The sequence below is a fragment of the Nothoprocta perdicaria genome, unplaced genomic scaffold (assembly GCF_003342845.1).
Source record: "Nothoprocta perdicaria isolate Ctin4 unplaced genomic scaffold, notPer1 scaffold_40, whole genome shotgun sequence".
Taxonomy (NCBI): Eukaryota; Metazoa; Chordata; class Aves; order Tinamiformes; family Tinamidae; genus Nothoprocta; species Nothoprocta perdicaria.
The window spans coordinates 452,142-475,821 of NW_020455644.1; the positions used below are offsets into that span (position 1 = coordinate 452,142).

The window sequence follows — 23,680 nt, forward strand, 5'->3', positions numbered from 1 at the left end:
GGCCGTTGGCGGAGGGCGGCGGCCGTTGGCGGGGGGGGGTTGCGCTGCGGCGGCCGTTGGCGCGGGGAGCGCACGGGGGCCGCCATGTGCGCGCGCCGCGTTAGGGCGCCCCTCACGTGGACGGGCCCGGTGCGCGGGGGCGGGAGGCGACCCGGTGTGTGGGCGCCCTCCCCCTTCCCCCCCTGCCTTTCCCCTTCGCGGAGCCTCCGCGTTGTGTAACGGGGACGGGGGTGCCCGCCGCCGCGGGCGGCCGAGGGCAGAGTTTTACTGTTATTTTTATTTTATTTCTATTATTTTTTAACCGAATGCAGTGTAATCTGAGAGGAGGCCGAGCGGGAAGGCAGCCGCTTCATCCTGCTCTTTTGGCTGCGTGTCCCGCATTCCTCTCTACCCCCCCCCCCCCCCCCCCCCCCTTTGCCTGTGTCCTGGAATAAATGTGCTCTATGCAGGGTGTTTCCTTGGCGCTGCGGCTGTGTCCTCCTTTCCGGGGGCGCCCGCGGTCGTCTGGGTGTTTAGCCACAGAAAATAGGAATAAAGTAAAGAAAAAATTCTCATGATCCGTCCTTTTCTGTCTTCTCCCCTTAGTGAGGGTAGCAAATGTGATTTTTTTGGGCAGAGGGAAGCAGTGCTGCAGAAGCGTGGTTGCAGTTGGAACGAAATGGGAAGAAGAACTGATTAATCTCTTTATCACAGTGTCTCTGCATTGTTAGGATTTTTCAGATCTCTCTCGGAAATAAATAGCTGCAGATTCTCGTGCTTCCTGTAATGCCCCCTAGCCCCTTGTGTCACTGAATCACCTAAGGATGTGGAATTTCTAAGATGCTGAATTCCTTATGCATCTCCTTAAAATGTGTTTGCACATTTGGCATAACATGAAATCACTTCTTTTAGCTCATTTCACTAGACTCGCTCTGCAGATTTTGATAAATTTGTAGATCCATGGCTGACCTCCCCGTGTAGTATCAGGGTCTTTTCCTTCAGGAAAGTTGCATGGAAGGGGGGGAAACGTTGTGTGGCTGCAATTTCCTGCTATATGGTTGATGCTCTGTGCTACTTTTCTGGAATGTAGGTTTCAACCTTTAATCAAGAAAGGATTCAGGGAGAGCTATTAATACAATTCCTACAAATAGCAAAATTATTTAATGTGGCACAGAGAAGACTGGCAAAATCTCAGAGCCGCAGGAGCAGCTTGTCTGTCCGGTGGCTCTTAAGGCTTTCGAAAAAGAAGTGGGGAAAACAGATCCTGTATAAAAAGCACCGTCTTAGCCATCTCTCCCATGGTGTTTGTGTTAGCGTTAAGGGAAAAGAGCATCCCCTTTTATTGCCCAAGGTTTAAAGATACTGGGGCAAGGTGCCAGCGTGGAGAAACGTGGACTTCCCCGAAAGCCTCGTGGGATGTGTTTGTGTGTTGTTCCCTGCCCGTTTACAGATAGGGAGGGCGCTGGCCGGGAAATCCAGTTCCTTCCTGGGTCCTGGCGACCTCTGAGCTTTGATCTGGTGCCTGGCAGAGACGTCTAAAACCAGGGAGTATTTGGACCTTGAAAGTCGGTGACACTTGACGCCCCTGCTGCTCCTTCTGGCACTGGGTTTTGCCTTTTCCGCCTTGCTCTGACCTGCRTGTCCACTGCAGCTCCTCCAGCTCCCGCCCACGTGGTACTGAGACCCCGATCCGGGTGRATGTTGGGTCGTGTGGAGGCTTTCGGAGCACCCGTGCGGGAAAGCCTCCTGCCAGGAGGTGCTGACGCTGGGCAGTGYGGAGAGCAGCTCGCCCAGTGAGCGCTTGGTGCGACGCCGGCCTCAGAGGGGCTGCTCCAAGGCGCCCGCCCCGCGTTTGCCCTGGGAGCACCGGGGAGGGTTTCTTTGGCCCTCCAGAAAAAGAAGGAAATCTTAAGGAGCAAAGTGAGCTGAGTGAAGCTCCTGTGAAGTGCTAAGRGGGTCTCTATAGCTGATAAATGGAAGAAAACTTATAAGTGGGTATTTTTTTCCTCCGATCTTATTTTTTTGCTTGCAGGCACTGGTATTTCAGTGTTGTTCTAGGGGTTATATAACACCACTGTCTATTAGATCAGAATAACAACCTTTATCTGTGAGCAAGCTATAATTAATACAAGGGGCTATGACCCCAAACCTGCCATGCCGACTTAATCAGTTGGTTAAGGATTCTGACACCAGCACTTTTCAACTCCAAAGCAAGCCAGTGTGTTGCCATTTTTAAGTTTTTTAAGTCTTTCCAATGTGTGGAATTCCTTTTTTTCGAAATAATGCGTCACATGGGAAGAGATTTTCCAGAGTGAAGTGTGTGTGGAACAGGGAAGATACAGGGTATGCCTTAGTTTAAGTAGCTGCATGGCCTTTGCTGGTTAATTCTTCTTGCATTACGTGTTTTTGTTGTATTAAACACTTTTATGGTCGCTTTTGAAATAACAAGCCTCAGAAGTGGAATGAAAGTAGTTTCTCTCGCTTATAAGCTGGACAAACAAGGGCTGCTCCCGTGGCTGCCGGAGGACGAGAAGCTGTTTCAGGCGAGGGGTCTGGAGCGCGCGGGGCTGGGAGCTGGCTCTGTTCTGCGGCGCCTCGTGAGCAGCAGCCCTGGCAGCTAGGGTTCAGCTCCAGCGGTCGGAAACGCTACCGGGCAAATGCTGCCTGCTGCAGCAGGGCAGCTGGCAGTGGGTGGGCTGAGCACACGCGGAGATGCCGCCTCTCCCTTTTCCTTGCGTCCTTCTGGGCATCTCTGTGGGCCCTGCGGAGCCCCCCTGCCCTGCACCCTTCCTTCCACCCCATCCTGTCAGCCCCGCGGTTTGTTGTTCCGTCCTTTGAGCCTCTCCTCCTGTTCAATCTCATCGGCAGCTGGAGGAGGCTGATAAGATGGCAGAAGTGGCATGGGGCACATGGGGTCATTCTTGGAAACGTCACGGAGAGAAGGGAGCTGGAGGGCAGGATGGAAAGGAGCGCATCCAGGCGCACATGGGCGCCGGGTCTGGCGATGCCGGGTCATCGCGTGGCTCACGTGGCAGGGGTGTATGTCTGCTTGTTATGTCACTACACGCTGCCTTTTTTCTCCTGCCTTAGGGGGTGTGATAGCTTACATCAGCTCTTCGAGCTCGGCATCCAGCCCAGCCTCATGTCACAGCGAGAGCTCAGACAGCGGTTTCCAGTCCTCCTCTTCGCCTGTGCCGTCCTCTCCAAACAGCTCCTCCTCGGAAAGCAGCTGCAGCAGTCGGGGCAGCGAGGGCTCCGATGCGGCACCCAAGAGCGACCGGCTGGAGGAGCCTGTTAAAACGAACCAGTCAAGTGTTGCTGGTTTGACAAAGGGCCATAATGGAGTCACAAGTACGTGTGGGGCCAGCTCCCGAAACCACTGCCTCCCCCTTCCATTCCTGCAGCTTGCGGCTGTGCATGTGTTACAGCCAGGTCTTATGAGGAGCCGCCTTTCTGGGCCCATAGCCAAGCCTCAYTTTTTATTTTTTGTGCATTTTACATATTACCACACATACCGTACAGGATGGTACTGCCACRCTGATGCCAGTATGTGAAGGTCCCATTGTTACCAGTTTCAAGCAGTCSATAGACACAGTCCTACTTTACTTCAGATTATCACTAGTGAAAATTGATTTGAAAAAAAATCCAAATACCAATTAAAAGAGCTAGATTTGAAAGATGATATCAAACAAAAATAGTAGCAGTCAGTATTTTCCTTCAGGGTTTTTTTATGGAGAGGTGTCAAAAATCAAATTGTGCCTGTGAGCATATACATGCACGCACTTGCACATAAAATACATTTTTCAACAATAAATACATTTTTCAACAGTTGAAGGGGCAGGCACATCAACAAACAGCCTGCTGGAGTACTTCCAGTCGTTGCTGTTGCTCAGTTTTAAGCTAACTTCAAGGCCACTAAAATTGCTGATAAAATTTCCATCAGCATCAGCAGGACCTGTCTTAGATCAGCACTATGGCTTGCTTGCCATACATGATAAAGTTGAGCGTTGTTTCATATTTCTGTTTTTTTTATGAAAAAGATGCTTGTTATTGGCTAGGGAAACCACAGCCTTTGTGGACTTCCTTTTCCTGATGGAAAAAAAAACCTGATTGAGACCAAACTTTGACCTAGTTACCTAAATGATCCTTTTAAAAGTATGTAAATTTAAGCACACTTTCCTTTCCTGCTATTGAGCACAGTGCTATAGTAATTGAAAGCCCAGTGAATACATGTTCTCTCCCTCTTCTGCTGTGTTTGTTTATTTTTTTCCCCTTGCCTTAAACTCCTACCTTCTGAACTGTTCAGGGTTTTTATATGTTCTCTTTTCTGCTTCTGTGCCACTTTTTTTTTTTTTTTTTTTTTTAAATTAATGTCGAAGTTATATGTTTTGCTTTTAGTCACAGTGAAAGGCTGGAAGCATGTTCCTGCAGCTGTCACTGATTTTCTGTATTCTTGACTTCTCTGTTCTAATTCTAGAGTTTAATGGCATGGTTCTTCTATGCAAAGTCTGTGGAGATGTCGCTTCAGGATTTCATTATGGTGTTCACGCCTGTGAGGGCTGTAAGGTGAGCCATGTTTCTGCTCACCTTCCTGCTGCTGAAATGCTCAGGTTCCCTCGTGTCAGTAAGGCAAAAGGGGTAATGGCTGATGAAAAATCATGGGTATGCTTTTCTGTTAAACAACTTGAAGACATTTTGAACAATATGCAACTACTGTGTGAAAGATGTGTGTTAATATCAGGAAAAACACACCTATTATTGTAACACTGCAAATGTTGTTTTCTGGGAAGGCATTTATCAGCTTAAGGGTTATGTGAAAAACCTTTAAAAAGCAGATGGTGCAAGCGGATGTCAACTTTGTTGACAAAGTTCTGAGATTGAAGGATCTGATTTTGGCTTTTAACTTTAACTGCGGTTGCCTAAGAAGACTGAGGGCAAATTTTGTGAATTGGCAGTACAATGGTGAAGTAAAGTGATTTAAGACACTTTAAGTGCTGACTGTGCAGGCAAAAACTTAAAATCTAGTTAGTTTTATATTAGAAATTATAAGAAGTTTGCTTTATACACAGATGGATGGTGTACTGAGGGGTAGTAAATCATGAGGAGTTGTGTTTTCTTGCTCTTGCTGATGGCTCTGAAGCAGTCTAAAAGACACTGAAATTCCCTGTATGTGCAGAAAGGTGAATGTTGACAGCAGGATTTGACACACACTGTAATAGTTGTGGGTTTTCTGTTTGCAGGGTTTTTTCAGAAGAAGCATTCAGCAAAACATCCAGTATAAGAAGTGTTTGAAGAATAACAACTGCTCTATAATGAGGATGAACAGGAACAGATGCCAGCAGTGCCGTTTCAAGAAGTGTCTCTCCGTTGGAATGTCAAGAGACGGTACGTTCCCGTGCCGAGCGGCGGCCGTCCCAGCGCYGCTCGCCTCCAGGAGGGATCATGGCCTCGGGAAAGGCAGCTGGCCCCATTGCTGGGACAGCTTCCGTGTCGGAGCACGTGCCCCTGAGCTTCTCTGCTCGCCCCGTGGCTGCCCTGAGCTGGTAGCGTGATAGTCGCCAGAGATGTGTCCTCGCAGATTACTGCAGCGGCTGCCCTGCAGCGCCGTGGTAGGGGCACAGATGTAACAAGAGACTTAATCTTGTTTTAGTGAGTTAATATTTTAAGCTGTATTCTGCCTGGGACAAGATTGCTCCTACCACCCCCATCTCTCTCTCCTCAATAAAAGGCAGTTCTGTCCAAGCTGAATGGACTAAGTGGGACAGCTTTTTTTTTTTTTTTTTTTTTTTTTTTTTTTTTTTTTTTTTTTTTTTTTTTTTTTTTTTTTTTTTTTTTTTTTTTTTGAGTTAAATGAGGCCAGTTGGAGGTCATGCAATTTTAATAGCCTTAGAGCAACCTTTATAGCGTACAGTAAGTTTTTTGTTGCATGGAGCAAGGATGCATAACTTTTTTAGTTTGCTTTTGGTGGAGGTGGGGCAAAAGGCTCAGTGGAGTGTCTAGCCCCATTTCTGCTTCTTGTGACCTTTTTTTTTATTTACTGGAATGTTGAAAGTATATTTTGTTAGTCTGCTAAACCTTGTCTGTCACAAACAGTTCTTTCTTGTGTTTCACTTTTTAATTTTCTCTGGGTTTTTAACCTCACAAGAACTAGGAATCTTGGGCTATTTTTAGTTTACTGGGTGGAGTGTTAAAGCTTGAAATAATTGTTCTGGGCTCTTGTCATGCATATGAGTTATTTCATCCCCTAGGCGCTTGTTTGTGCATAAGGTTGCACCTGCTCTAATGAAGGAGATTTAGTTTATGTTAATGATGGGCTACTGCGTGAGCATAATTACATCAGTCGAAACTGGTTATAAGCCCCTGCAAGGCCTCGGTTGGACAGGATGGTAAAAGTAGTTGTAGCTTCCCTAGGTTAGGGTTAAAAGTGATGCAGCTATATGATGCCCRTCCCCTTGTCAGCAGAAAATGACCTTGGCAAATTTTTCGTATAACTTTGCCTTGACAAGGTAAGTCTCATTCAGTATCGATTGTTTTGTGAGATAGAAAACGTACCCATGAGGAACTGTCCTGTAGGGCTTGCATTAAAATGTAAGGAGAACAGTGTTTAAATTCGTCGAGTTGTCAGCACATAAAGTTGTACTGACTTAATTGAACTCGTCAAATCCTGCCACTTAAACACATCTGTGTCTGTAATCCATAGCCAAATTTGGAGGAAAAAAAGAAAAAGGAGAGTGATTTAGAGTTTGTGTTTTAGAGCTACCTCTCTTTGTACGTAAACAGCATCTCCTGCCTGTCCTATGTCCATGAACGTCCTTGACTTGGTGATAATACCTCTGCTAGTAGTATTGATGACAGCAGTGTTAATGCTTCCTCTTAGAAGGCAAGATTACTGCTGTAATCTTTAATGTAGTATTTTTTTTCTCTTTTTTTTGATGCAGTTTTTTGCATTTGGTTTGGTGCCTTTGACTACTGCTAACGCTTTCAAGACTGACCTTATTTTTTTTTTTTCTTTTTTTTCCTTCTTTTTTTTCCACTTCGGTAGCTGTTAGATTTGGCCGCATTCCTAAACGTGAGAAGCAAAGGATGCTGATTGAAATGCAGAGTGCCATGAAAACCATGATGAACAGTCAGTTCAGCAGCCACTTGCCCAATGAAGCGTTGACAGAGCCTCAAGATCAGGCACCTCAGGAAGAGCTTTCCTCCAAGCCCAAGCAAGAGCGAGAAAACATCAAAAGCCCTTCTCCCCCACCCGGTTCTGACATTGCGAAGGAAGAAGTGATCGGGATGGTCACCAGGGCCCACAAGGACACTTTCATGTACAACCAAGAACAGCCTCAAAACCCGGTGGAGCCCATGCAGCCCCAGAGCGGGGAGAGAGTCCCGAACAACCCRGAACAGTTCATGTTGAGCAGCGAGTGCTGCCCTGCTGGGCTCGGCGGCCCCGCGTACGCTGAGAGCGAGCAGCCCCTGGGCGGACCGTACAAAGGGAGAAATCCGCCGCACTATCCCGGCGGGCACACCGGGGGCTTCGCAGGCGGCCACTGCGTCACCTTCAACAGCTACGCCCAGCGCGGCTGCGAGAGGATCCCAGAGGGTGTCTTCTCCCCAAACAGGAGTGCCAGCTACTCTTGCAGCACTGCAGGAAGATTGCATCTGGTATATTGATATCAGTTGTTTGCTTTGACTTGGTGAAGGGCTTAGTGATGCTCTTTTAATATTTTTTTCAAATAAGAATGGGTCCAGCTGCACCTCCTGTGTAAGTGAGGCTGCATGCAGTTAACTGGCACAGCTGCCAAACCTCAAAATAGTGGGACAGTTTAGTAGGAGAGTTTTGATAGTGCAGGTTGTGATGAAGGAGAATGAGTTGTCTGTAGGATTTGAAGCCTTAAATCATTTTTTTTTCCTCAAGTATGAGTTAGCTGAGAATAGATTAATAGACATCAAAGGGCATTGATTGAAGAATTTTTTTTTCTTTAACTGAGTTGATTTTAAGCAAAAGCAATGTTAGGAGTTTGTAGGTTCCCCTTTTACTGAAACTCCTTGAAGGATTCACAAGCAGATGTGCTGTGTTTTCCTTTAAAGAATAATCAAAATTTCTGGAGTGAAACCTCAGGACTAGGGTTTTAAGTCAGTCTATTTCTGGGCCTTACTGGTGTCCTCTGAAATCTATCTTGCTGGGTGGGTTTATCTATCTTCCTATCTATCATTCTGTCTATTTTTCTTCCCTTTAGATGGGGACAGGGTTATTTTCTTACAGACCACATAAAATAGGGGCTMAGTGGGAGCCATATGGCAAACATCCCTCTTCCCTAGAACATCTTCATATCTGAACAGGGGCAAGAGTGAGCTATGTTGCTAAAATCCTTTGGGAAAAGGAAAAGTTCAGCATCTTTTCTGTACAACTTACTTGGAAATGCCAAGAGGACTGATGTGCTTACGTCTCTGAGAAGACTGCACTACAGAAGTTTCTCACTGAGTTCTTAACAAAGATACTTCCTATTTTCTTACCCTTTTTTTTTTTCTTCTTCCTTTCCTCCCCTCAACAGTTCCCTCCCCTCTGCCTTGCACCTGCTGCTTCCCTGTTACTCAGGCAGCCAATTCCGTAAGCCCCTTAAAATAGACTGTCCTTCTCTTTATCATTGCAACCGCCTGGGATGGGAGAGCATGGCATCCTTGTTCTCATCCCACGCCGCTCTCAAGCGCAAGCCCCTGACCTTTTGGGAGTACTCGAGCTGAGGGGTTGTTTCTTCCCCCTGGTTTGTAAGGGTTCTTCACGGCTCTCGGAGGCTTCTGAAAAATGCCTGTGTGTGGAGGGTTGTTTGTTTGTTTGCTTTGATCCTGGATTATTTTGTTTTCCTGACTCTTGCGTATATGGACCATGGCAGCCCTGGCAGGCTCAGACCTCTAATTGCAGACTCCGGACGCGGCGGTGTTGCAAATAATAATCATCCTCCACCTTTCTTCCTTGCAGGGAAAGTGTGTGGAGTCATTTCAGTGGCATCCTTGGCGCTCCTGAGAAGCAGAGGTTAAACCTGTCTGTGTGGGCGGGCAGTGGCTGCGCCTGGGGAGGCCCAAGCAGTCGTGTTGACCTGTATCCAGCAGCTGCAGGGAGGTTTAATGCAGCCTGCAGTGAGGAAACCAAACCGAATCAAACGGAGCCCTGCGTCCCCAGTGCAAATAAGGATTTTGCCAGAGAATTCAATGAGAGCAGGATTTGGGGAAAATGAGTCAGGAGCAGTAGGCAAAATTAATTAGGCTGTGATCCATCACCGAGGCAGATGTTAGTTGCTTGGAGGACTTTTGCTACTTCTCCCTATGTCTCAAAAAGCACTGCTTACAACTTGCTTCTCAAAAGGTGTTTTTAAAAACTGGTGACTGAACAAGTTGAAAAATTCCTCCGTGGGGATTATTCCTGAGTGTAAAGATGTCTCGAGAGACTTTAGCAACACTGTGACTAGGTGAGAATACTGCCCTTCCCTCAGGTTAGGGTGATCAGGTATAGCATGTGAAACTGAGGTGGTGTTGCTGTCTGATTCRGAACAGGGAGCTGAAACAGTTTCCTTATTTTTGGTAAATACTGTGTCTTTGGTAGTGTTATATGAACTCTTGCAATATCGTAGAGCAGAGATTAGTGTCTGCCTTGCTCTTCGTTACGTACCCAGACTTTCCTTTTGACAGAAAGATTCCCAAATGAGCAATGGTTTGGGCTGACTTGGAACGATTTTCAGTTTATTGAGAAAGGTCCWCCTCCTCCAGCAAAGTAATAATGTGAATGTGGAGGTTGTCCTCAGATGCGTAGGTCATGTCCTCATTTGCAACTGAACCAGAAAGTCTGCAATTCCATTCTTTCCCCTTTTGGGAGAGAGAAAGATGAGGGGTTTCTATGTGCTGACTGCCCAGGCAGGAACTCTTTTGTTTTTGTTGGGGGGAAAGGTACAGAAATACACAGATATTTTATTTTSCCTGGCTGACTTCCCATGCACTGAATTGCTAAGCAGTTCTGGGATCTGAGATAGCGAGCACAAGGAGTGCAGCTCWGAGGAACTGGTAATATATCTTGCTGTTTGCTGTTTGCTTGGCTGGCATTATGGAGAGTTGCCTGTGCCATCTGGTTCTTCAGAGGGTTATTTACAGGAATTTCTGTCCTTGCTGATGATGGATGAAATGAATGTGAAAAGGTTTATCCGTCATTAATACCTCATTTTAGAAAGTGGAACTGAAAGTATCTGAGTGTTTTTTTTTGTAGTGTGAGTTTACTGGCGGCCCTTACTCATATGGCTGATTTTTTAATTATTATTTTTATTTATTATTTTTTCCCCCAATGATCRAGATTCTGTTGTAATGGATTTGGGCATCTCGTTCACAAAGATGCTCTATGTTTGTATTAAGGAACAAGCATTTTATCATCTGCTGACTGTTTGTGGACAAAAATGAAATACCAAATTTTTAATCTTGCTTTTCTAATTAAAAAAGATAGACAAAACAAACAGTAATAATAATAAAAAAAAAATACAAATACCTAGGAAAGGAAGATTGGTCTGGTAATGAGGGCGTGGACCCGTGACTCAGGAGACATAGGTTCAATTTCTTGCTCTAATGCTGACGTCTGTTACATTGACTAAAACACCTGACATGCCTGCAAAACAAGAAAGATCTATGAGATCTTGTGTGGTAGAGATTGTGAGATTGCAGGCAATTGATTGTGAAATCACAAATAATTGTGAGATTACGGGGATAACACAGGTAAGAGAAATTCAAGCATCAAACAGGAGTAGGATCGGGGAAGAATCACATTGCTTTAGATTGTCTCAAGTACATTTTATTTCAAACAGTGCTGCAGTTTCAACAGGCTGGTAATGGATTTTTTTTAACAGCAACAGCAAAAAGAAAAATCCAGTTGATTTGGGAATTGACTGAGGAATATTGCTTGTATGTTGTTATTGCAAAGTTTTCTTCAAGAATAAACATTTTTCTTTGAAATATTTGTCAGTATTTCAGTATTTGAAATGTGTAAGTGTTGTGTTCTGTCTGTATTTTGAAAACATTAGGTGTGTCCAATGAGTAAGACTCCTTTTGTGGACCCAAACAAGTCTGGCCATGAAGTCTGGGAAGAGTTTTCGCTGAGCTTCACCCCTGCAGTGAAGGAAGTGGTGGAGTTTGCCAAGCGCATCCCGGGCTTCCGAGACCTCTCCCAGCACGATCAGGTTAACCTGCTGAAGGCTGGCACCTTTGAGGTGAGACCCCCGCGTGTCTATCTGCAAACTGCAGCATCGCAGCCCCTTGGGGACAGCACTGAAGAGCAGCAGGTTGTTCTGGGCCCTGGYGGCTCGTTCGTGGGCGCCAGCTCCAAGCGCCCCTTTAGCTCACAGGGGCAAGGGCTTTTGGTCAGATTTTGTGTCCGGTGAGGTGCCCGGCTCACTCCTAGGTGGTATTGTCCTTGACCTGCCCCTGCTGTCTGGKAGGGGTTAAGTGACTGATGAGGAATTGCTTGTTTCCTATCTCGGCCGTTGTTTTGATAGCTGCCGCCTCGCACCTGCAAGGGTGGGTGGCTTCACAAAGCTGCCTGCTAACTCACCATCCTCTAGAGATACCTGTTTTATCGCTGCGTGTGTCCCACCTGCAGCCGTGTCCCTTGCCAGAGCACTGAGCCGGAGCAGTGCTGCCCCTGGTGGCAGCGGGGCCCGGTGCAGCCTCCCCCTCCGCAGTGCAGCGATGCTGATCCCAGCTGTGCWGCTGAGCCCCACGCATGCTGTGACCGCCCACAGCCCACCAGGCCACCCCTCACCCCACCAGGGCCCCACGATTAATGCCACCCCCTTGCAGTCCTGACATGCACGTGAGCTAGTGATGCTCAACTGGCAGTGCTGCCAGGATGCTCTGTGCTGTGTTACAGTTGGTGACCTTCACCAGCTGACCTTGGCTTGAAGACCTGTTCTCATCTGTTGGAGACCACGTGCATGTTTTATAAGTGTCCAAATGTGAAATTTAAATCTAGAGGGGCAGAGGAGATGAAGTCTCAAGAATTCAAGTTATCCTGCTAGATTTTGCATTTGCCCTTGAGGATGTTTCTCTTATAGTGTGTTGGGCCTCATATCTGCATTTATAAAGTCTAGTTCTAAAATGGATAATTGTTGGGCTGGAAGGTGCAACTTAYATTATTAAGATTTAAATAAGCTGCCTTGAATGGGTTTTACCATTCCTCCTTCCATTTTGCTGTTACATATTTTTGCTTATTTTTGACCTTTTTATATTTGTGTAGAACTATTCCTTAGCTGAGGCTTCTATTAGGCCTGGAGTCTCACTCTCTTAAGCTGCTGTTCACATTATACAAAGCTGTTGATTCCATCTCCCGTGCAGAGGCACAGTCCTATGTGCTCTGAGGAGGGTTGAAAGCCTTGCTTGAGCCACTCACCTGGCTTACAGCCACACTCTCATRTTGTCAAGTAGAATGTTCTGTCTTGGCATTTCTGTACCTGAAGCTTTAGCCTCGTTCATATGCCCTTTTTTTCCCTTTTTTTTTTCTGGTCACAGGTACCACTGATTGAAAGGTTTCCATATCCAGGGGAATTAATAATAATGTCTAGCTATATGCTTATTCCTATTCCCTTATCTATGAGGAACACTAATAACAATTTATATTAGTGAACTGGTACCTGTAGTTCAAGGCCTGTATGGTGTCTTAGTAACTGGAAGAAAAAAAAAAAAAAAAAAGAGAGAGATAATGCAGAGCAATTAGAGCAAAGAGAGCAAGGAATGAAAACGAGGACTAACCATTTCAGTAGAGGAAAAATATCTTCAAAGCCTGCTGTCTACAAGGTCATTTCTGTCTTCTGGGTAACTGAGCTGGGGTGCCCGGACACCTGCACGTCACCGATGCGTGGGTGGCAGCGCTGCCGTGGGGCTGCTCGCGACGTGGGGCTGTCCCGGCAGCTCCCGTGCGCGGGGGCTGCTGCTGGGGAGCCGTCCTGGGTGGGTGCCTGGACACCAGGGGGCTTCCGAAACACCATACCTGTAGATACATGTTCTCACACCACGCATAGATATACCACAACATATAGATATATGTTCTCGCACGTAGGCAAGCTGAGGAGTCTGCTCAGACCTTGTGTTGCTTTTCACAAGGCCAGTGCAGAAGTAGCACTGAGCCCAAACCAAAGGACCCATGTGGAACGGAGCTGCTTGTCCCCTTCAGAATGTAGTGGTGGGATTCAAGGGTAGCCCCTTGAATCTGCTGGGCTAGTGACTCGATTTATGCACAGACTCGTGAGCTTGATAATTTGGCTGCAGGTGGTGGGGAAGTGAGTGAGCACTTGTCTGTGTGGAATTTTTGTGCACTTGCTTTGCTGTGGTCAAATGATGGGAATGTTCAGCCGCATCCTCAGCATGCACAAACAGGAATCTTGCTTGAAGTGAAACAGGAAGAATTACATGCTGTAACCATCATCTGAGCTACTCTTTCTTGGACAGAAATGTTAACATTAAAAGCTATGGGCTAGGTTTCTGCCCAGCCTAAATCAGTGCAGCTTCCTGGGTTTCWGTTTCGGACAACAGTGTTAATGCTGGGTTGCCCAGAACATACAGCTCATTATTTCAAGTTAGTGACTCCTCGCTGCTAAAATGCAGTACTATAAAGGGCTCAGCAATTGAGCCTGAACGTTGTGTGGTACCTGGATGGTCCCTGCAGATGCACAAGAGCAGCTTGAGCTCTGCTTGCCTGTTCAGGCTCATATGGTTGTGTTCTGAGGGCTTCCCTAGTCCCTAGTTTTCTGCACATGGTAGCAAGTGTCATCAGAGGACATAGAGCTTAGGTAACAAAAGTGAATAATATATAGTGCTCATGTGTTCATCCAGATTGCTGCATGTCATTTGGCTGTTTAAATTTAGCAGCAGGTCATGTAATGTGCATGAATGGTATTTGAATTCTTAAACATTTTTTTTTCCTGAACCCTCCTTCCTTAAGCTTGTCAAAGGCACTAGTCTTTGCTGAAAATCTGTTTCTCCTCTCATCTGTAATAAATGCCATTTAAATTAATGTAGTTATGTAGGGTAAGTGAGAAGACTGTCACACCGAGAGGGTACAGCAAGTCTGACGTTTTAGCCAATACCAGTTGGTTCATTTTCTCCAAATAAGAAGGCTGCTGTGTGCAACTTAAACCTGGAAAAATGTAAATAAGGTTGTTGAACACGAGCAAATGAAACTTTACAAGCCATTCCACAGGGAAACATTTCACAATACGGCTGAGAAACCACAAGAGAAATTTCAGCCTAGAGGGGTAAGTTCAGCACATCTCAACTGCTCCAGCCCAGGTGCTTATATCAAAGGGGTGTTCCCAGCTGCAGCTGCAGAGCAGGTGCCATTTCAAACCCTGCTGCCCTGGCCTTTTGAAGGCCATTCTTGTGGCTCCCTTCTCCCTGAGTGCATTAACATTCCTGTGGAAAGAGCAATGTGGCATGGGCCTCCTCCAAAGAACGCTTGCTGGGCCAGATCAGCGGGTGGTGTAAATCAGCATTGGTTCAGTGGAACTACTCCAGTTTACACCAAGCAAGAATCTGGTTTAATACCTTTATTTTGCTGCTCTTGGCCAAGGAAATATTTCTTGTAATGCCCTTTATGCCTTTGGCTGCACAGTGGCTTAAGCAAGTTGTCCTGCTGGCATATTTATGAATGGCACTCGTCGTGGCTGAGGCTGTCAGGCTTAAATTTTCATTTTCCTGCCTTTCATGYGCTAAAGCTCCTCCCCTGCATCCATTCCTTGATTTTTTTTGTTGTTGTTGTTGTTTACTCGTTTCACGTAGAATACTGAGGCAGAGCTTGCATTGGTTTTTTTCACAGCTCAATAGCATGCTGACATTTCTATACAAAATGCTTGTACAGTGGGTAATAAGAATAAGCCAGTTTGAATGATGTTAAATTGCTTTCTCTTCTCTTTGATTTTCTAGAAGTCCGCTTATATTACTTTCCCTTTTTCTTTTTTTTTCTCTCCTTTCACCAGGTTTTAATGGTACGATTTGCATCTTTATTTGATGCAAAGGAACGTACCGTCACCTTCCTCAGTGGAAAGAAGTACAGCGTGGATGACTTGCATTCAATGGGAGCTGGTGATCTGCTCAATTCCATGTTCGAATTCAGTGAGAAACTAAATGCCCTGCAACTTAGTGACGAGGAAATGAGTTTGTTCACAGCAGTTGTTCTGGTATCTGCTGGTAAGGAGAGAAAGTTATCTACAGTTATGCTAAATTTTGGCTGTGTGTCTGTATCAAAAGATTTCTGTGAAAGTTTATTTTTGTGGTTCAAGACTAAATCCAGTTTAGCAGCTTTCAAGCTACTAGCAGCCTGTAATTTATTTTTTATATATTCTATCTAATATTGTCTTCAGGAAAAACACGGTAAAGGGATTTTCTTAAAATTTTATGGAATTCAAAAATACATTAAAGAGTAGAAAAGTCTGGGGTTCTGAGGGTGTTTTTTCTCCCTCGCATTTGAGAGACTGGGTGGAAATTGAGGAAGGATGAAGCCTAGTGCCCAGTAGCTCTTTAGAAGCCCTTTTCCTGACTCTTCCCTGACTCGTGAAAGTTTCACAGGACAGTGTCGATGAAATCGCTTGACTTACAGAGCCTGAGTCTTTAGGTGATAATTCTGCTTCCAGATGTCGTCACTGAAGCCTATTGCATATCCTGTTTAACTTTAAATCCAGCAATTTGGAGTTTCCTCTCCTCAGCGACAGCCTTTTCATGGGCATCATAACTGCTTACGCTGAAATGTCTACCCGTCTGTTAACATCTTCATCGGCCTCCTATCTTGTTTCAGTCCCTGGAAATACAGAGCACCCTGGCCCAGGTTCAGAGAAGGATTAAGCACCTACTTCTCTAGTGTTATCTAAAGCCCAAATTATGCACGTTAGCTCTGTTTATAATGCATGGAATACAAGGTGTGGAATCCCTGCTTGCTGGATGTGGAGTTCCCTAAAGGTAGCAAGCAGGAGTGGTGGTGGTTCCTGTTCCCCAGGCAGTGAGCCAGTGTTTGGCTCCACATCCCTCAGCATAAATGGCTGAGAGCCTTGTCTGCCTCCCAAGGGAGGACACCCAGGCAAGAGGCTACAAACACTTGAAGCTTCTGTAAACAAGGTAGGACAACTCAGCCCCGGAGCTTTGTGCAGGGCCACCTGAAACTTGATAGTGCAGGATGGAGCAGCTGAAGCCTCTCAAATGTGTAAGCAGTGGAAAGGAGAGGGGAGGTGCCCGGCTGGCAAGCTCAAAAGCCGGAAGGAATGGCAGCRTGAAGCATGGCACTGTTAGTGACAACGTTTCAGTAGCAGAGAGGAGTGGGGAGTTTTAGTCTCTATTCCAGACTCTACATATTCTAACAAACAAAACTGTCAAGGAAAAAAAAAACGATGAGAACCAGAGGACCTTTAAAACCAGGACTAAAACACCCACCAGGTCTCTTCCCTGCTTGTGCAATGTCCTAACTAGGCTACAGCCACGCTTCTAGTTTGTCCAGCTGCTGGGCCCAAGAATATCCCAACCCCTCCTTCAAACGTAAGTGGCTGTGTGTGCTCTGCTGAGCGTGYGCGGGGCCAGCAGTGTGGCAAGCACCCCGGGCCCTGTATGGCCTGTTCCGTGTTGCTGCTGGATCCCCCTAGGGTTTATCTTGGAGATGGTCCACAGCGTGGGCAGTTCTAGGCAAGCATAACGCAGCATCAGGGCTGGGGAGCAGGCCAAAAGAGGAGGTGTTTGGTATTTGGGCATCTTGCAGCTGCTCAGCGAGGTTTTTCACATCACTGCTTTGGGCATAAGTGCTGTGTGACTTAGCTTCCTGTGCAATTGGTCTGCTTCCTTCTTGTGAAAATACTTCTAGAGTTTCACAAAGCACAACCTCATTGGTCCTAAAAATGTGTAAGAATGTGGGGGKTTAATATTTCAACACTAACATATTCAGAATGTGCAGTGTTCAGACTAAGCATGGTAGCAGTGAAGAATGAGTATAGTCCCTGCAGACCCTCTTACTCTGTCATAAGGAAAGAGGAAACAGGGCCACACAATGAGTACGTAGAGGTGTTTCTGGTGGTTGTGTGGAATTACCTTGGTGCCACTCCAAAGCTAAATGAACACTCTGGTTTCATTTAATTGGAAGTGTTCAGTATGGAGAGGAAAGGGCAAGATGCGGCATGGACACTGGCATGTGAAGGAGGAAGCCAGGTGGAAACAAAACCAAAAGAAGGCTCTTTCTGCAGGTCTAGAGACAAGACCCTCTTACCAAGCGGAGGATGATGCTGTGTGATTGCAAGATTTAAAAAAAAAACAGCAACAAACAAAAAAACACACAAAAAACACCCCAAATTCCTCACATTTTATTTTCCATTAGTTGAATGGTAATAACAAAGATTTCAGCTGGGCACTGGAAACAGCCAGAAGTAATATGAGATGGAAAAGAAATATTTGGATTTACTGAGCAGAGGAGGCCCCCACAAYGCAGTCAAAATAGACTTTTAGGATTGCATTTCTCTTGCAAAAGAGTCAAGGAAGTATCACTGTCTTTGTACTCATGAGTCCTTGAGAGACCTTTTCTCACGTACTCTGTGCAGATCTGGTCAGCCCCTGTTCAGGGTAGAATAAAACTGAAAAGATGTTTAGGGGATGGCAGGTGAAGTCTGGGAACCTCCTTCTCCTGTCTGTCTCTTAGGTTCTCTCTATTCTTGATACATGAATTGAATGCAAACACCCAGAGAAGGAGAACAGCCCTTTTCTCAGGCCTAGTGGACAGTGTTCACAGAGCAATAAACACCYGTGTTGCTAAATATGGATTGATATTGACTAAAGTTCCTACTTGTTAGGGCAAAAATGTTCTGGAGCAGTCTTTCTGCAGTTAAAAAAAAAAAAAAAAAGACAAAAAGAAAAAAAACAAAAAATGTTTTGGGACATTTTTACAGATCTTTTCCCATAAAGATGGGAAATTACAAGGAATGCTCCAGGAGGACTTTCTAGATGCTGTTCACCTGAGTAGTCTGATCAGATTTACACTGACAGCAGAAGGAAGGGASTCCCAGCCTGCCTGTAGGAACCGGCTCTGTGCTACCCCAGAGAGCTGCTGTCATTGCATGTCCCACTTCTGCAAAGTGCTTAAGTACCTGTTCACATCAAAGCACGTTGCGCTTCGCATCAGTCACTTGGGCACGTGCAGGCCGTGCTGAATTTGCATGGAGTTTGAGAAGGGAGACTAGACAGCAGCTTAAAAAGGGACACACACACACAAACACACACACACATACATACATACACACTGCTGTACATCATCATTAGGTGATATATCTTGTTTAAAAATCTGTCTTTTTAAGCTACTTACTTTGGCTCTGCCTAAAGAAAACAGGTACATGCTTAATACAGCTTTCTTACTAGCTATGTTGCATGGAGTAACTGCAGTGTGTGAAAGTACAGCATTTTTCTTGATATTGAAACTTTTTTCCCCTTCATTTGAGAATGATATACCCCCTCCAAATTCCCTTCTGAAATTAAATTTTGTCAATGCTTGATAAGAATGTTTAAAGATTGCGTTAGCCCTGGGAAGGCTCATGTTCCCTTGCCCCACAGGGGTCCAGCAGGTTAGAGTGGGGGGCTGTTTGGTCTACATCCAGCCTTGAAAAATGTTTGAAATGCTCACTCCAAAGTGTCCGTGTTCTCTACCTGTTTTGAAAGCTGTAGTTCAGCCGAGCAGTTAAATACATGCTTCAATCTGGCCTTTTCTGGAAACATGAGTGACTGAAAAAAAAGAGTGACTGAGTGCTGCCAGTTCAGAACTCAACAAGAGCTTAATACTGTAGAAAGTTGGAATAATGGGTAAGAGTTCATATATATGGGTTTGGAGCTTCTGATATAAGTCTTTTTTTTTTTTTTTTTTGCTAGTTTTTTTTTAATCCTTAGTGTTTTTTTTAGTTAATTCTTTTTTTTTAATTTTTTTTTCAAATTCTTTAATTTCTGTTGAAAATACTGAAAACTACATCTGTTTAGTCCGTTCTCCCATCCCCTTCCCCTTATTCTTTTTTCTTTAGATCGATCCGGAATAGAAAATGTCAATTCCGTGGAGGCGCTTCAGGAGACACTAATCCGCGCTTTAAGGACCTTAATCATGAAAAACCACCCAAATGAAGCCTCTATTTTCACAAAACTTCTTTTGAAGTTACCTGACTTGCGTTCCTTGAACAACATGCACTCTGAAGAACTCCTGGCCTTCAAGGTTCACCCATAGGCCTTTAGGTCTCACTCGTACCTGGACTTGCCTCGTGTTAAACTGTTTTGTGCTAAAATATGTATTTATACAATTGTACCACTTGTTGGGGAAAGAGAGAGAGAGAGAGTTCACAGGCTGTGAGCACCCGATAGCCGTTCCTAGCCTGGCAATAACACTTCAGCAGGTGCTTTCAGCTAACGGCAGCGCCGCGTTCGGCGTCCTCGGCCATGTCCACATCCAGCTGTGCTGCAGCAGAGGAGCTCGCGAGGAGCCTGGGTCAGCGCTGGCTGTATTTTCACTTGGAGAAAAAGAACCACCTCTGCCCTCTGAAGTACCTGGGTGCAGAGTAGCTGCGTATGTGCACATGGAACGGGGTGGGAACAATGCTGTGTTAATAGGAAGATGGAAGAGCTGTTTTAATTGGTCTTTAGCTTACCGAATAGATGTGCGTCTGTGTCTCTTAACTCATGGTTATTTCATTAAACCCGGTGGAATGATTTCAGCCTACACCAACTCTTCACTGAGAGAGTGTGTGTGTGCGCRTGTGTGTTCATGCCATGTGTATATAGTATAAATAGCTACGTAATGGGTGTTTATGACTATATAAAGTACAGAGTTGTGTGTATATATGTGTATGTATATAAATAGCTCTATACATAAAGTATACATATAATTTCTTCACAATATTTTAAACTGTGAAGGAATTCAAACTTACAAAAAAAGGTGATCTATGGAAAGAACCAAATAGATGCACTTTGCGTATTGCTGAACTAATTATCTGACCATTTCTAATTTTTAGGAGACATCAAATTTGCATTAATATGCTGTGTTTGTTAATTTAAAAAATAGAGTGGCACCACAGGAGCAGAGTCAGATTCAACTTTCAAAACAGCTCATAGAGAATCTGAAGTGGAAGTTGTTGTTCGTGATATCAGATTGGTTGTTCACTGCCACTGAGATTCTTACGTTATCATAATGGATAAAGAAGCACCAGATGCTCTTTGGAAATTTCAGCACAGCCAAGAAGAAACTACTAGATGAATAACAGCATCTATCAGAAAAAAATACGGGAAAAATGTATCCATGATTGCATTTGGGTGTATGTGTGTGCCGTGACCATTTATTTCTTACAATGCATCACTTTGCTGCCTCATTGCTACATGAGAATCTGACACAAAAATGTGAGATTCCCTATGTCTCTTCACAATTTGGACTTTGTGGTTTCCATGCCTGTTCTTCTGGAGCTCTCCACTACTGTGTGTCCTGTGTGTCTGTGTGCATGTGTGTGTATGTGTAGAGAARGTTCACTGGATGATCTGGATTTTTTATTTAAAAAAAAAAAAAAAAAGACTAAACAAATGGGACTTTTTTGTTTTGTTTATGCCAGTAGCAAATTACAAAGCAGATCCTCAAGTTCTAAGATTCTGCTGCTTTTTCATCTAGGAAAACGATTCTCTGTTTTTTTGTTTGTTTGTTTTGTTTTCTTCCTTTCCATTTGTAGCAGGACCTGGCACCAGAAAAGACAGACTGAAAAAGCCAAAGCAGTTGTGCTCGAGCTAGTTATGTTCGTTTTGCTAATGCAGGAAGATGATGTTCGATGATGTTCCATTACCCTGGTGTTAAGCTTTAGCTTTGCCTTAGAGGTAGCCCTCTAGCTCTTAGCGTCTGGTAACACTAATGACTCTGTGGAGAAACGTCTCCATTTGTTACTGCATATAAATTTATGCAGTAGTTAAGGCCACAAGCCACAAAGCTGCCCGACTGCAGACCTCCTGCTCGTGTTGTAGGAGTAAGTCTGGAGCAGCAGCACGTCAGTGAGAGTCCCCTGCCTGCGCCCAAGGTTGAGTAGCCGCAGTGCTGCCTGCAAGTGTCTGGAGAAGCCCCCCTGCAGCCTCCCCACAGCCCGGTCATCTTCTGGCTGGGAGCCTTCCTGCTGGGAAGCAGTAAGGAGCAATGCCCGCAGTGCAGGGAGCAGGAGGGGGCAGGGGGCAAGTGAAAGGGAGCTGGGGAAGATGCAGCTCTGGCCTGGGCCAAGGAGCAGGAGAGCAGAGCCCTGCCCGTGCTTCTCAGCTGCTGCAGGGAGCCTTGTCCTCCTTGGAGCTACTTCAACCACCGGATAACGGCCCCCAAAACCTACACTTCTGCTATCTGAATATGTTACCAGGGCATATTGTCCTAACTCACGTTAGTGATCTGTATTCTGCCAGTATTAGCTGTATGAGAGCTTCACTGAATTCTGCATTGAACCATTCAGGGTTGAGAAAGGGCACAGTCACATGTTTTGTATTACCTGAGAGCTGAGATGTCTTCTTTGTAGACCCCATTTCAAATGTGGAAAGTAAACCTAAGCCTTGGTTCTTTGGGAAGAGGAGGAGAAGAGGCTTTTTGCAGAGGATGCCACCCTACAACCGTGTTTTTTTTTTTATTTTTTCCTTTTAAAATTGTATTATTAAGCCTTTAGGAATGTATAACCAGGACTGAGTAATTACTGCTTACTGAATTTTAGTTAGATTGACTATGTATGCCTATAGATAGATACTCTAACTTGTGCAATTTCATTTGAAATAAATCTTCCTGTACATAATGAAAGAAACTCCTATATAACAAAGCCCCAAACAGATTGACTGAACAAAAAAGGTTGATTAAAGTAGTGTTTAAAAGTGACCCATACACTAAAAACCCTAGCTGGACTTTTAAAATCTAAACTCATTGTATTAGCCATGTATCGTGAGCTCTTCTTTTACTGTGTCACTGGTTATACACTTGTTAAATGCTGAGATAATAGACTTCTTGCCAGGCATTTGAGTACTGTAGATTGGGTCATTGCTGAAAGATTAATATAATGTACTGTATGACTTAAATGATTTTTATTCTTGATTTTATTCTTGTTTTAAAAGATTAAATATGGGCATTATGTCAGCAAGCTAAATGGTGTTTCTGTGTTCTTTGTGTTTTTCTGTGCAAAAGCTGGAGGGGAAGAGCAGTGTTAGACGATGAGTATCAGTTGCTGTACGCTCATCAAGGCCCTGCTGATTTATAGTGCCTGGGAGCCCGTATCTCGCTCTTACTGTAGCACCAATGCTTTTTGCCAGGTACATGCATTGTTTTGTTTTGTTTCTGGTGCAGTTATTGCAGTGAGCAACAGGCTTTGGAGGTGGGAGAGGGGCTGCTTCATTAAAATACATGGTAATTCAAACAACTTCTTTTTTTTTTTCAGTTACAAGATTAATTTCTTGAAGCACCTATAATTGGGATGTCAGCATAGACAGTGTTAGGGCAAGGCTAGAAGAAAGCCGTACGAGGAGCATCCAGTGGCCACGTCCCTTCCCCTCTCCGGCTGCGAGGGCCTCACCACAGCGAACGGGAGGAGAAAGCCGGTGTCCGCACGGGCCTGCGTCGAGTCTGTGCTGCGCCCTGCCTTGCGCAAGGGAAGCAAGGGTGCTGGTGTAGGTGTGTGAAAGTCTAAACCGGTGAGGGTGTGGGCAGTAATCTGCCCCCCTGGGCTGGTGATCCATGGGCTGTGCGCAGGGTGGGAGGGAATGGGCAGCAACCACCGAAGCACAGAGCGCTTTGATTACAGAAGCGGTTGGAAGAGGAAGTTGTTGACACTTCCTTTTCTTTGATGAGTACAGCAAGCAGCTTCCAGGGTCTTAATTGCTGAGTACACACATAGGTTTTTTTTTTTTTTTTTTTTTTTTTTTTTTTTTAAGATTAAAGTGCAGAAGGAGAGAAACATCCCGGTATTCCCAGAGCTGTGAGGCACCCACATTTGGCAACAGACTGAGAAGCAGAGGGCACGCTCTGAAAAACCCTCTCTCCGTCTCAGTTCTGCAGAAGCACCTCTGTGCCTGCTTTGGGGAGGGATCTCAGGTGACTGGGGACACAGTTACTGCTTAAAATTGGGRGAATCTAATTTTAAAGCTCCCTCTTCCCTGCCAACCTGCAGTTTCTCAGCTTGAGAAGATCACGGCCTGAATTATTTTCATGCAGATACATCAGGGCCTACTTASCTGGTGGTATGAAGGTAGAGAGGCAGATAGGATGAGCTAAAAGCCTGCTTGAGCCAGAAGCTGCAGGCCAGAAAGGAAGCTCCCCTGCAGAGGGTTATGGCTCTGTTCCTTGCTGCCGACCAACGGCAGGCAGGCAGGCAGGCAGGCCGCCCTTGGCTCGGTACGAGGCCAGGTAATTGCTGCCCTGTTTTCCATKTACCTAATGGAGCTATTCAAAACTGTGTGACGCACTAGTGATGCTTTAGGAAATGAGGCTGACGCTGGTGCCCCGTTTTATGCCACGTGGGCAGTTCCCGCAGCCTCACATGTGTCTCCTTCACCATAACCTCAGCCTGTGAGTGCAGCCAATCCCATGCAGGACTGCCAGCATAGCCCTGGACTGTGGCAGGAGGGATATCCGGGATCCATCCAGGATCTCAGCTGTTTCCAGATCCAGCTACTCCCTCTRTCACTCTGGCCCAAAGGC

The 23,680-nt window shown here is 45.3% G+C and overlaps 1 protein-coding gene across 1 annotated transcript; it reads left to right on the forward strand.

Moving 5' to 3' along the window:
- Positions 1–3,091: 3,091 nt before the first annotated feature.
- On the forward strand, positions 3,092–21,998 carry NR1D2 (nuclear receptor subfamily 1 group D member 2). The gene is given in 8 exon segments (XM_026045486.1): positions 3,092–3,211; positions 3,213–3,330; positions 4,457–4,545; positions 5,220–5,364; positions 7,022–7,635; positions 11,028–11,213; positions 14,973–15,183; positions 19,026–21,998. Coding segments are annotated over 8 exon segments (1,650 nt in total). The 5' UTR covers positions 3,092–3,121; the 3' UTR covers positions 19,223–21,998.
- The last annotated feature ends 1,682 nt before the right edge of the window (positions 21,999–23,680 follow it).